Below are 14,089 nucleotides of genomic sequence, written 5' to 3' on the forward strand. Positions count from 1 at the left end.
TCTGTTGCATTATCATACATTATGTAGCCTCTGGAAAATTCCAGCGCACACTTGAGAGAATGCAGGGTGGAAAAGGCAAGCAGTGCTGTAGTGGTGTCATTGAAGTAGTTGTAACCTGGTGGAACCCCTGCAGTGCCCTTAAGCCTGTGTGGTCACCGTGCCGCATTTGGAGGACTGTTGGTGTGGCCAATGGAACACTGCTGTGCCTCCGATGACGCTATACCTTTTTTGCAGTGGAACTCAGAGAAGAATCCTGCATAACATTAATTCATCTTCTCCCTGTTATTTAGATGAATGGATTAAGTTTGATGATGACAAAGTCAGCATCGTAACACCAGAAGATATCTTACGGCTTTCTGGTGGTGGAGACTGGCATATTGCTTACGTTCTACTCTATGGGCCTCGCAGAGTTGAAATAATGGAAGAGGAAAGTGAATAGTAGTCTTCATTTTAGCTATTTATGCTTAGGTGTGAAAATAAATGTTATTTGCTGATCATTTCTATAATCCAGAGCTTTAGAGGAAGACACATAGGTGGTTTTATCTGTTTCCCCTCGTTTGAAACAAGAGGACAGAAGCAGACCACTCTGTGCATCAACCTAAAAAATTACAGAAAAGAGAAAATTATCTTTGGATTGTGCTGCCCTGTATAAGGGTGGCAGAAAGACATTTTTTAAAAGCTTATTATTTCTTGCATTATTTTTAAAAATTCTGAGTTGAAATGCCTTTCAACCATTTCTTTCTGTGGTCATTTTTCTTGCTGCCTTTTTCACCCAAGATTCAGCAATCAGATGTTTATTGCACACCTATTACCTATTATTTGTTGTTCTTGCATGGTTCAAACCACCATTCTATAGCCACCCATCCTTTGCCTTATCTAACAAACATTTTTCCAGGAAGGTGGAAAAGGAAGTTTTGCTCTCATTGTGTAACTCAGTGCTGCTGTCCATCCCATGGAAACATGGGCACAATCAAGTATTTGTCCAGCCTGTTGCAGGCTTTTCATGACTTTAAAATAAATTGTGATCAGTAATAGTACATTTGATTATACATTTATTATTGTGTCTCTCTCTGATGTACTGTGGATTGTACATTTAACTTTGGAATGGCTTTGTAATAATCAATCTTAAGAAAATGTTGACAAGCTCTGGTTGCTTACTTTTAGAAAATGAGGACATTTAATAATAATAAAAAAAGGGGGATTAATAGCTTTTGACCTCAAGTCTTTTGTCTTCTGAGTGTTGGAGCTTGGCTGAAGATTCAGATATGTTTAATGCTGTACAGTTTCTGAAGATGGTTATTAACACTGTGCTGTCAAGCATCCATTTGAAAATATTTGTTATCTTCTTTGCCTGCCTGTATTTTACAAAGAAATAATACAAAGTTGTAAAAGTAATGGATTTCTTTGGATGCCAAATGCAGTGATGTTATCAGTCAGATTTGTTCCTTGGCTCAGTTGGTGTTTGTATTTCCTAATTCCCCAAACTTTGGCTGGGCGTGGTGGCTCACGCCTATAATCCCAGCACTTTGGGAGGCCAAGGCAGGTGGATCACTTGAGGCTGAGATTGAGACCAGCCTGGCCACATGGTGAAACCCTGTCTCTACTAATAATACAAAAATTAGCCGGGCGTGGTGGTGCACACCTGTAATCCCAGCTACCTGGGAGGCTGAGGTCGGAGAATTGCTTGAACCCGGAAGGCAGAAGTTGCAGTGAGCTGAGATCACACCACTGCACTGTAGCCTGGGTGACAGAGAGACTCTCTCCAAAAAAAAAAAATCCCCAAATCTTAATGTCTATTTCAGAATTTTAGTGATTTTAAGGTGATAGTAGAAAATACCAAGCATATGAGGTATTTCAATATGATAGGCTTCTTACATTTTAATACATTAGTTACTCATCTTTGTTCCAGGACCCTTGGCTGATTGCTAGGGAAAGGATAAAGCATAGAATACCAGCCAGTTTGGCTCTAATTTTGAGTTATTTATAATAAAGTTTGGGGATTATCATAACATCTCATATCTTTCTTTGTGTATGTTGTTTGAATGCTCTGCAGAGCACAACACTGATAACTATTAAAAATAGAAAACAGCCATTTTACTTTCAAATCTGATGTGATGTAATCTGTGAACACTAGGGGGGATAAAATAAGCATTGCAGGGAAACTTATTTGTAAATAGCTTCCTCACCTAAACTTTGACTTGGCAATCAATACTTTCTACTTCGTGGAGGGGATTAAGAATACAATGAGGAGGAGGAGACCATAAGAATTATAATGATTCATGTATATTTGTATGATGCTTATAACTTTGCAGTCTTTTTTATTCATTATCTCATTCAGTCAGAACAATTTTATTGAGGACATGAATTTAACAATTAGAATTTAGATTTTCTGACTGTAGCTACTAGATGCTGTAGCTACTAGACCAGGTGAGCTAGGTTTAGAGCAAAGTATATAAGCCTTGTATGGAATAGATTAGAATTTAAAAAATTGTAATTCCTTATTATAAAAAGTTTGATTTCATTTTATTTGATCTACAAAAGCATTATTCCAAAGAATTTTTTCAAGTAGAAATGGGAGTTATACCAGTGTCGTTTTAAACTAATAAGGCTATTTTAGAATTCAGCCTTGCCTGTAAGGTCTTTGAGAAGGGAGAATAGGCAGCAAAAAAAAAAAGTCTTGATTTCTGAATGTGCCTTATATGCTGTGCCACTCACACCGAGGCCATCTCAGCATTAGAGCCGTGCTAGATCACTGCTTGACTAGCTAGAAGTTAGGCCCAAGTAAGCACATTTACAGAATAATCTGCACTCAGTAGCCCTTCTTCAGGATTAAAAACAATGATGACCTCATCTTAGAGCCCTAAAGGGAAATGGGAACAGGAAAAGGCGGTGGTACTGTCTTCTGCTACTACTACTTAGTGCTTTGCTGTGTATAGGGTGCTTTCACATACATCTCATTTGAATGTCACAAGAATCCCTGAAGTGATTAAAAGTCTTGAGAGGTCAGGCAATTTTTGTAAGGCTAGAAGGAAAAGTGAGGTTTCAGACTTCATTTCTTTTAAAGTTGGCAAACATTTTCTGTAATGGACAAGATAGATAGTAAATTATTTCAGGCTTTGCAGGCTATGAAGTGTTGCAGCTCCTTACCTTTGCTGTTATAGTGTAGCTGGAGCCATAGACAGTTACGAGTGAGCACAGCTGGGTGCCAGTACAATTTTAACGATCAAGACTCGTGGCAGGCAGAACAAACCATCATTTGTTGATCCTCTGCTTGAAAGCACGAATAAGAACAGAGCAGTCATATGGTTTCAGAAAGTGTTATTCTGGGATTCCAGGATAGCTAAATTTTGTAACTACTAACAGCACACAGGAAACTAATTTGGTATAGGAAACAACATATCCCTAAATAATGCTTATTTAACTTCATTATAAATACATCTACTTAACAAAAATAGATTTTGTGAGGGTCACTTCGTTTAGGTCATTATCTCAACCCACCCTCCTCCCAACCTCCCCAAACTCTGGTTTGAGCCAATATGTGTTCTATTGTTCTTAGAGCACCAGCCGACTGTACAACAATTGTTATAAAAATGTTTATTGTTTACCAAAACCAGTGGACCTCTTATCAAATGCTGCTTGGTAACAAAATCTATCACAGTTTTAATAAAAAGAAAAAAAAAGAAGCTAACTATTTGTCTCATTGTCATTAGTTAGACTTTCTGCAAGGTCACTTAATCCAGACTTATTCAGTGCATTAATCAGATTCTCAGGTGTTGCATGAACTCCCTCTTGATCTTGCCAGGCAACCAGGAGCTGCTTAGCTCTCATCTTCATGTCTTCACTGTCACACTCAATCTGCCTAATTTCTGAGTCTTTCATTTCCAAGTAGGGAGCCAGAATCTTCCATTGTTCACCCAGCTTGTTGGCAAATACCTCTATTTGTTCTCCTGTTACAGGTTTGTCTCGCCGAACATCAGGACCTAGAAAACGGAGAGAATATAAATTATGTGCAATTCTAAGTATACAACAGAAATGGAAAGCTATGGGGCCAATGAGTTTTATTAACCACCTTTAGTAGACTTTATTTTAAAAGCAAACAATTATTTTTTATATCCTCCATAAGCTGAATACCACTCTTAATAAGCATGGTCAACAATCAAAGCTAAAGCTGTTACCTCTGTTAAAATTATGTAGGCTTTCCCTGAAATGAACTGCTCCCCTTCCAGTAACCAATAATTAACAAAGGTATGGGTCACCTTCAAATGTATTTTCCTTCCCTTTTAAAGTATCATTACTCCCCAATTTTATTGCATAAAATGTAGTATTTTTAAAGTTATTATTAAGCAATGTTTTACATTCCTCACTGTAAGTCAGAAACAGTTGAGATAAAATGGGAGAAGTTGCGAAGCCGATTAAATAATGTACCTATCAACAAAGAACCCCAATCTTCTTCAATTTTGTTAAATAACCAAGAAAATTAAATTCTTACTTTCATTTTCCTTCAGTAAAGCATCATTATCTTCCTCATCTTCATCCTCACCTGTTTTTATTTCTTCAGAAGGAGGCTAAAAATGAGAAAGAAGAATGTTTGAAAGAATGCCAGCCTCTGAAGTACGGTAACAAGTACTTTGTTTAGATAAAGATGATTGTGAGATTCCAAGTACAGGGTGCCAGAACCTCACCCCTGAGAGCGTTAGACAGTGTCAGGTAAGGATCCTAAGTGGGACTGTCTTCACATGCAGAAGGAGTGAACTTGGTAAGACCCCAGAGTTGGAAAGACTCCCCACCCCCAATCTGGGAAGCAGGAAGGCCGTGAAAAGCACAGTTCCAGGATTTGCAAATACCCAGGGTTTAGTAAAGATGGCCTCAAGGAAGCCAGTAGCAACAGTGTCCTTAAAAGTTTCTGATTCTTATCTTTTACCTTTGATAAAAGACAATATACTGCATTGGCAAACAGGAAAAAATTCCTGTCTGTGTGTATAGGTGCATAACAGTTTACCTAAAGTACCATGAATTTTATATACTTTTTTGAGATGGAGTCTTGCTCTGTCGCCAGGCTGGAGGGCAGTGGCACAATCTTGGCTCACTGCAACCTCTGCCTCCTGGGTTCAAGCAATTCCCTTGCCTCAGCCTCTTCAGCAGCTGGGACTACAGGCACCTGCCACCACGCCTGGCTAATTTTTTATATTTTAGTAGAGATGGGGTTTCACCATGTTGGCCAGGATGGTCTCAATCTCCTGACCTCATGATCTGCCTGCCTAGGCCTCCCAAAGTGCCGGGATTACAGGCGTGAGCCACCGCGCCCAGCCCTGTTGAACCTTAGTTAAATTACATGCTGTACAGAAAATTATCAGTTACTTCTTTATCAACTCATGTATTTCCTGTAAATGTATATTCCAGTGTGTTTTTCCCTCATTCTAAAACATGGGAGCTTGTGGACCACTGGTTTTTCACATGATTAAGTCAGTTTTTTGCTCACATAGTGATAGCAGTTTTAAAGATGATGTCAACTAAAGGGCATGAAAAGTTGATCTATGGTACTTACCGGTAATTCCTTGGCTAGCTTTATTACCATGTTTTCAAGATATTCTGGTAAACTTTTAAACTGCTGGTTGGTTGGCTGGAAGAAGTGAGGGCTTCTCCGTGCTAATAGTCTCAGGGCTCTCCAACCATAATTTGAATTGTTCACAGCCCTATAAAAAGAGATGTCAGGCTTGTAATTCATAGTTTTGTATTTCTGTATTCCCTTCTGCTTAGTTCTGCCACGTGCAATTCTATATTTAAGGTAAATAGCTCAAAGTACCATTCTTTTGATTGGAATCTTATTCCTCAAGAACTTTTCGGGATGTTGTCCACTGATAATAACAAATCAACAGATACACACATAACTAATAACAGGAACCAACAATGTCTGAAGAGGCAGGCTCATATGAGCAAACACATTTTCAAAGTTCATACATTTTGTTTAATTTTAACAAGTCAACAAGTGTGTGCAGTACTGGCTAGATGCAGTATGTGTACAACAGGAATCATCCATCTGGCTATTCGGAATCCATGAACTGTTCCCTAATGAAGTATAACAATGATCAAGGTGGTATACAATCAGGTGAGAAACAGAAACTGCAGAGAAATTCTAAAGATAATGCTCCAGAAATACGCAATGCTGCAGAAGAAACCAAACCACCAATTTATTCCATTTAAGAGTTTTGGATTGGAAGTCTCTCCCTCCCCTAAGAATAGCAATTTGGTTTATTTGGTCATCTCTTATAAATGAGCGTGTGTTACCTTTAGGATGTGCAGGTACCACTGAAGACTTAACAAAAACTACCCCTAGACATTGAGGACTCTTCCCAAGTCAACACCTGCTGTGAGGCTTTGCCCGAACAGTTAAGAGCCTTCCTCTCTGACATATCTCTGTTTAAACGATTTGATTATTTTAGGCATGTTCAAAATTCACTGTCAATTATATATATCATTTTTCTTATTCTCCACAAAACCCTCTTTGGAGATAATAATTTGAACTATCACTTTAGGAATGAGTCCATCTAGTCTTACGTAACAGTGATAAATATTCTTTCAATTGACAAACACTTGAGCCAGGCACTCAGTAGCTGTGGAGAGTACCTGAGGCACAGTAATGCAGAATGTGTTGGCAGGCATCGCTAGTGATAAACACACAAGGTATAAGATAATTTCATAAGGATGAGGAAAACGAGAAATGAGAAGGTGGTGAGTGCCACCTTCTCATTTGGATAGTGGTAAGTGCCATGAAATAAAAACCACGAGAATGCAACAGAGGAGACCAGGGAGGGGAAGAGCTTCCAGGGGGACTTAAAGCCATGGGAACCTTGGGGGAAAAGTGGTTCAAGCAAGTGAGACAGTCAAGTGTGAAGGTCCTGACGGGAAAGGGAAAGACGTTTGAAGTGAAGAGCACCAGGCCTGCTGTGGTTAGAGCAGAGGGAAGGCATAGCTACACAGGACAGTATAAGCCAGACCAAGGAGGTTTTTAGACCCTGGGAGGGACTTTGGAACAGGCACTCACTGGAAGATTTTAAGCAGATCAGACTTGGACAGTTATTTTAAAGATCACTGGCTGATACATGGAGCACTGACCACTGCTAGAGAAAACAGTGAAGAGGTCACAGAGGTCACAGTAATTAACAACTCTGGGCACAGGGTCACACTAGTAACGAATATTGAGTGCTAACGACATGCCCTGTATGGTTGAAAGTGAACTGTCTTATTTAATCCTCAGAATAACCCTGTGAAATGGGTACTGTTACTATTTAACAGATGAGGAAAGGGAGGATGGCGATTCAATTATTAAATTAGCCTTAGTCTAATAAGTAAGTGGTAGAGGGGACTGGAACCTATGCATTCTGACAAGAGGCCTCTTGCCTTTAAACCACTACTCTTCGATTCCTATTGAAAGCCATGAGACTGTGGTGTCACCCAGAAGGTTCTAGATAAAGAGGCTAAGACTGAGTCCTGATGTTACTCCAACATTTGAGTTAGGCAGAGGATGAGGAGGCTGAAATGGAATGTGAGGTGGAGTGGGCAGCGAGGGCAAAGGGCAAACAGAAGAACCATGGATTTGGATTCTCATGGACACCAAGAGAAGAAAACATTATCTAAGGGGAACAGGATAGGTTAAGAGCTGCTGTGAGATACTGTGCTTTGAAGGGTAGAGAGAAAAGAACTAATAGTTGGAGAGAAATGGGGGCCAGGGGGAGTTTTTTTTTTTTTTTCTTATATTTTGAAACAAGGGTGATTCCAAGTCACGCTTAGTTAACAGGAATACTCCTTGAAATCAGGATGTGTCCTAACAGGAACTCCCCTAAGAGAAAAAGCACTACTCTATCCACTGCCTCTCTTAATAAGTTTTCTAGTATACACATAATTCCTAAGGAAAAAACAAATCGAATAAAATTAAAATGAGCTAATGAGAAACATTACTTACTTATATTCATTTTCAACCATATTTTCAGGGTCTGCCTGTTCAATGGCTTCTTCAAAGAATTCCTCCAAAGTGGGCATGTATTCCCTGAGCAGTATAAAATAACTAGTGAGGATCACATATATTCTTAATAATAAATACTCATAAAGTGGTGGCAAGACAAGATTCTAATGGCCCCATACTTTTAGTTACAGTTTTGATTACTTGGGAAGTCAGACTTTTAAGGAACTAAAATCCTCAAAACTAAATTCAGAAAGGACAATAAAGAGGGGATAGTCTAATACTAAACACTATCATATAGTATTTACTACATATATTGTATACTTTAATTACACACCATAATATATGAATATGTTGCTACTCAAACAGGGCAGCCAGGGGATTTTATAGCATTTGAATTTTACCAGCAAATAAGAAACTTTTACATAACGTCCCCATCCATGAATTATTTTTTCTTTAGACCAGAATTAGACCAAAGCTAATAATCAGACCATAATACGATTTCAAGGGTTTAACCTTTAGCTCTTATTTAAATTGTTACCATGGTAGCATTGTTGATTTTTAAAATGCATCTTTCTTGAATTTGTTTTTAGAAATAAAATTTTTATACAGGGACAAGCAAAGAAATGAGATCTCAGGATCAGAAGACATCTTCTAGAATAAAACTAGGAAAATGGGCTCTCTAAAAAAAATTATCCCAATATCCATTTGTTTCCTAATGCTATAGATACTATATTCCATTTTATGAACATGCCACAAGTTATCCATGTCCTATCCAGAGATATTTAAGTTGTCTTCCCACTCTTTGCTCTGACAATGTTAAATGGACATTCTTGCACCTGTCTCCTTGTAGATGAACAGATTTCTTTAGGCACTGGGCCTTCAAACTTCCACTGCAACCCACAGTAAGAAACTCATTTTACATTGCAACCCAGTACACACATATATGCAAGTATATGTACCATAGATATAAGTAAAGCTAATGTTTCACAAAAGTACATTTCCTATTTCATTAAAAAAATGCTAGTTTAAATTACTAAACTGACTTTACAAACCACCAATGATTCTCAAACTTAGTTTTTGTTTTTGTTTTTGTTTTTTTTTGAGACGGAGTCTCGCTCTGTCGCCCAGGCTGGAGTGCAGTGGCCGGATCTCAGCTCACTGCAAGCTCCGCCTCCCAGGTTCACGCCAGTCTCCTGCCTCAGCCTCCGAGTAGCTGGGACTACAGGCGCCCACCACCTCGCCCGGCTAGTTTTTTGTATTTTTTAGTAGAGACGGGGTTTCACCGTGTTAGCCAGGATAGTCTCGATCTCCTGACCTCGTGATCCGCCCGTCTCGGCTTCCCAAAGTGCTGGGATTACAAGCTTGAGCCACCGCGCCCAGCCTCAAACTTAGTTTTTAGAAACACTATTCTGATCAACACACCTACTAGCGGGGCACAGACATCTTTAACATTCAGATAGAGTGGTTGTGTCATCAGACTCCCACCAGCAGCACTGGCAAATTATTTTTATCCATAATTCTTATAGAATCTGGGTATTTTTAAATTACTGAATCTCTTAGCTGTGAAACTGCCCGCTGTAGTTTTTAACTGTACTTCCAGTTACTAGTGAAGTTCAGCATCTTCTCAGAGGTTTATTAAGGTTTCTACTTCTGAATCTGGCTCTTCCTTTGTCCGTTTTTCTACTGGATTGATTTACTCTCATAGATTTGGTAGGAATCTAATTTTATTTATCAATTGTGCTAGAATTTTATCTATTTTTCTTGGTCTTAAAAAAAATCTTTTGATTTTGTTGATCTTCTCCATTGTTTGTTGGCTATTTTTACTGATTTCTAATCTTCTTTTACTTTCTACTTCTATACGTTTACTTTTCCTCTGAATGACTCTCAGTGTTAGACTCTTACTTAGCTTGGTTTTTAGATTCCATTCTTTTTGAAAGTGTGAACACTTAAGGCTCTACCTTTCTCTTCTGTGTTCTACTACGTTAGATCTCAAAGTCTGAACACGTAGTGTTTTCACTGTCATTCGGCCCTACATTTTCTAATTTCCATTATGATTTATTCTTTGATTCAAGGATTATTTAGAAGTGTGTTTAAAGCAGTTTTAAGTATTTTTGCTTTTGTTATTCACATATAATTTACAAAAACTTGTGGTTTCTGTAAGACCAAGCCTGTTAATTATTTTGTTAAATTCTAAATGTATTACACTAAGTTTTTTCCACCAAAATTTATTAAATTCTGAGAAACGTCTGTCAAAATCCTACTAGATGGTGGGTTTTCTGGGTGGTGGATGGTGAAAACTGACCTGGGTCAACTTCTCATTCTAATTTTGTCACATTTTTGAGAACACGTTCTTAGAAAATAAAGTTTAAAATGTGTGTATTTCTATTTTTTCCCTTTTATCTTTATGCAATGATTGCCTTTATTTTTAATAATGCTTTCTGCTTTTAAGTCTTTTCTGCCTGATCCGAATATAACTATGCCTTTTAAAATTTACATCTTTTAAAAGTTCTTTCAGTTTCAACCCTTCCATATCTTTATTTTTAAGGTATATTTCTTATAAACATATAGATGGATTAGATGGATCTTTTTTTTTTTTTTTTTTTGAGACGGAGTCTCATTCTGTTGCCCAGGCTGGAGTGCAGTGGGCGCAATCTCGGCTCACTGCAAGCTCCGCCTTCTGGGTTCACACCATTCTTCTGCCTCAGCCTCCCAAGGTGCTGGGACTACAGGCGCCCACCACCATGCCCGGCTAATTTTTTGTATTTTTAGTAGAGACGGGGTTTCACCGTGTTAGCCAGGATGGTCTCGATCTCCTAACCTCATGATCCACCTGCCTAGGCCTCTCAAAGTGCTGGGATTACAGGTGTGAGCCACCGCGCCTGGCCGATGGATCTTTAAAATGTAACACCAATTTCTGTCTTTGAGCCAGAAAGTCCATTTCCATTTATATTTGAATTTAACCATACTGTTTTGTACTTTGTGTTGTGTTTTCTGAGCTTTTTTTCTCCTCTCCTACTTTCTATTTACTTGCTTAAATTTTCTGTATTTACCTTTTTTACCCCTCAATTTATTTAAAAATTACACATTCCATTTCTTTCACATACTTTACAAGCATGTTTGACTTAACCATAACATTCTTTAATTCTGACCACCCCTTCTTGTCTTACCTGTCACTTTTAGCAAGTTCACCTTTTAAAATAACCCTAAATAATAATTATTACTATTTTATACAATGAATTCTTGATACGATTTATTCAGATTTCTTCATGTTTACCAAAGTGTCCACACAGTAATCCTTTCTGCAGTTTACTTCTTTCTGGGTTCAGTTTCCTTAAGACAGCTTTTTCACTAGGGACTGTTGATAGTTTCTCATAGTTTTAGTCAATCACTCAACCACAACTGTTTAACTTGTTACAGAATTTCTGAGTTGAATGTTGAAAAAGTAATACTTCTAGAAATGAGAAAATATACTCATTGAATTTACAAAATGGGCAGGTTTAATAGCAGACTAGACATAGGAAAAGCAAGAATTAATGGATTAATGATTAAGAAATCACCCAGAAAGCAATACAGAAGGAGCAAGAGTTGGAAACAATGAGTTAATGATAGTTGAGGAGGTCCAGCAAACATCTAATGGCAGAAGAAATAACAGAGAATGCGAAAGATTTTCAAACACTCGTCCCACTGTCTTCTGATTTCTTTGGTTATTCTTGAAGTCAACTGTTAGTTTAACTGTGCTCCTCTGTAGGTTGTTTTTTCTCTCTGGTGACTTTATTATCATGTACAGAGATATGGATTTATTTGGTTTATCCTCCTTAAGTATTATACTTCTTGAACCTATGAATTAATGCCTATTCTTAATAATTAACTCAATTATTGCCTCTTTCCCATTCGCTATTCTTTCTGCCATTAGATGTTTGCTGGACTTCCTCAACTATCATTAAGTCATCGTTTCTAACTCTGCTCCTTCTGTATTGCTTTCTGGGTGATTTCTCAATCATTAATTAACCCATTAATTCTTACTTTACCTATGTCTAGACTGCTATTAAACCTGGCCATTTTGTAAGTTCAGTGACTATATTTTTTCGTTTCTAGAAGTATTACTTGTTTTTCAAGTCTGCCTAGTCCTTTTTGATAGTGCCATATTCCTGTGTTTTCAATTCCTTCTTATTCTGTCTTAATTTTCTGAAATATACTTTTTTTACAGCCTTTATCTTATGGTTTTATTATCTAAAGTGGCCAACTTCTGTTGCTTGTTCTGTTTGCCAATCTTGCTCATGGTGGACTATTTCCCTGAAAGTTTTGTAAGTTTGGATGGTGAACTTATCTTTGGGTTTTATTTTTTTTTTTAACAACCTTGTGAATATAATCTTTAGATTTTTATCTGTGGGAATCTTGTTTAGTTTGGGTTGAAGGGGTGACCTTCAGAAAGATTTTTATTGCCAGCATGGGACTTTCTAGTTCACTGTCTTAGCTTGAGGGTTCCTTTACATTGCTGGTAGGAAAAATTTAAACTGTAAGACTGCAAGAGAGCAGACTTATGGGACAATTTCTCAGGGAATACTTTTTCCTGTAACCTATGTGTTGGTAAAAACCGATAAGCTTGTTTCCTGTGCCAGGGAGCATATCCCCGCCCTGCCCTTCTTTTACAGATGTGTAGTGCTTCAACAATTTCAGCTTTGTTCAGGGGAAACTCACTCACAAATTCATGCAGGCCTAAGGCCTTTCTGTCCTTTTGTGACTATTAAAACCCAAGTTCGGCTGGGTGCGGTGGCTCACGCCTGGAATCCAAGCACTCTGGGAGGCTGAGGCAGGCAGATCACAAGGTCAGGAGATTGAGACCATCCTGGATAACACGGTGAAACCCCATCTCTACTAAAAATACAAAAAATTAGCCGGGCGTGGTGGCAGGAGCCTGTAGTCCCAGCTACTCGGGAGGCTGAGGCAGGAGAATGGCGTGAACCCAGGAGGAGGAGCTTGAAGTGAGCCGAGATCACACCACTGCACTCGAGCCTGGGTGACAGAGTGAGACTCCGTCTCAAAAAAAAACAAAACACAAAACCCAAGTTCCCTGGTTCCCAAAGCTGGGAATCATTAGTACTGCTGCCCTAGAACCATATTCTGTTCATAGGCTTACTCTTCTGTTTGTAGTTTTGATTCCTTTTGTGAATCTTTATTTTTTTGTGATTTCTAAAATTATTTTATCAGCACTTTGAGGAGTTTTATGGTGGGAAGTTACACTCTGCTGTGCCAAGAGTCAACCACAATAAACTTTTAAATTTCGTTTGAGCTCTGATCATAGCTGAGAAAAGGCTCCATTCTACTCAACTTGGTAAAAGCAACACTTCATTTGAAAAATGTTCAACTTGCCTTGTCTCTGATTTACAGGCTTCCATATTATCAGGACAAAGATTCCAAAGCCTTGTTAACTCCTCACTACAAAACAGACACAGAAATAAATACGTTTTTTATGGACACCATCCTTATGTGCTTTGAAACTGAACAGAAAAACAATACAATGTACATAGTGGATTTGGGGATGTTGATAGTATGAGTTTTACTTTTCTCAATAATTTTTGGTATTTAAAATACCTAAAATTATTCTCTATATGAACATATAATCATTAATTATAATTATGACTAATGATAATTGAATAATCTTTAGTTTTTTCTAAAAATATTCAAGCACAACCTAAAGCAATGATTAGTTAAGTAGAAGGTAAGAGAACTCAAGGATTATGGTACCTTGCAACAACTAGAAGTGAGCTTCATCAATCTAAACAATCCTACTGTCTGAAACGGAAAAAACGGCACAGCCAAGAGACACAGATTTTGGAAGCTGGAGACAAAATGAAGGTTTTATCTGGTGCATGAACCTACATAATGGGCAGTATAGAGAGTGCGGTTTGCTCTATCTATGTGTGTACCAAACACAAATTCATATTATATTTTGGATGGAGAGTTCTTATAGTAACATCTTCAAAATATAAAAATAAGAACATTCCACATGAAGACAAGTTCACCTACTTTCCCATCAGAATTTTTTTGCTGGGTCCTTTCCCTAGGAAGTCCTCGGGTGCTGTTCTCTTCCGAATTATTCTCGTAGGTTTGGTATCTGATGTTCTGTGG

General features: G+C 38.1%; 2 protein-coding genes across 3 annotated transcripts in view; one reads left to right on the forward strand and one right to left on the reverse strand.

The window, feature by feature from the left end:
• Positions 1–3,685, forward strand: part of USP14 (ubiquitin specific peptidase 14) — a 56,694-nt gene extending 53,009 nt beyond the window's left edge. Inside the window, exon 15 of one of the 2 annotated variants that reach the window (XM_015121597.3) lies at positions 291–3,685. In XM_015121597.3, the coding sequence (XP_014977083.1) occupies positions 291–439 (149 nt within the window). In that variant the 3' untranslated portion in view covers positions 440–3,685. 2 annotated transcript variants of the gene reach the window in all.
• The window catches only part of THOC1 (THO complex subunit 1), a 52,117-nt gene continuing 41,700 nt past the window's right edge, over positions 3,673–14,089 (reverse strand). The window contains exons 16-21 of the mRNA NM_001260975.1: positions 13,988–14,083; positions 13,331–13,396; positions 7,961–8,044; positions 5,546–5,693; positions 4,490–4,565; positions 3,673–3,980 (exon numbers count right to left, since the gene is read on the reverse strand). Coding sequence (NP_001247904.1) covers positions 3,685–3,980; positions 4,490–4,565; positions 5,546–5,693; positions 7,961–8,044; positions 13,331–13,396; positions 13,988–14,083 — 766 coding nt within the window. The 3' untranslated portion in view covers positions 3,673–3,684. The remainder of the gene's footprint in view (positions 3,981–4,489; positions 4,566–5,545; positions 5,694–7,960; positions 8,045–13,330; positions 13,397–13,987; positions 14,084–14,089) is intronic.

The sequence above is a fragment of the Macaca mulatta genome, chromosome 18 (genome assembly GCF_049350105.2).
Source record: "Macaca mulatta isolate MMU2019108-1 chromosome 18, T2T-MMU8v2.0, whole genome shotgun sequence".
NCBI classification, from domain to species: Eukaryota; Metazoa; Chordata; class Mammalia; order Primates; family Cercopithecidae; genus Macaca; species Macaca mulatta.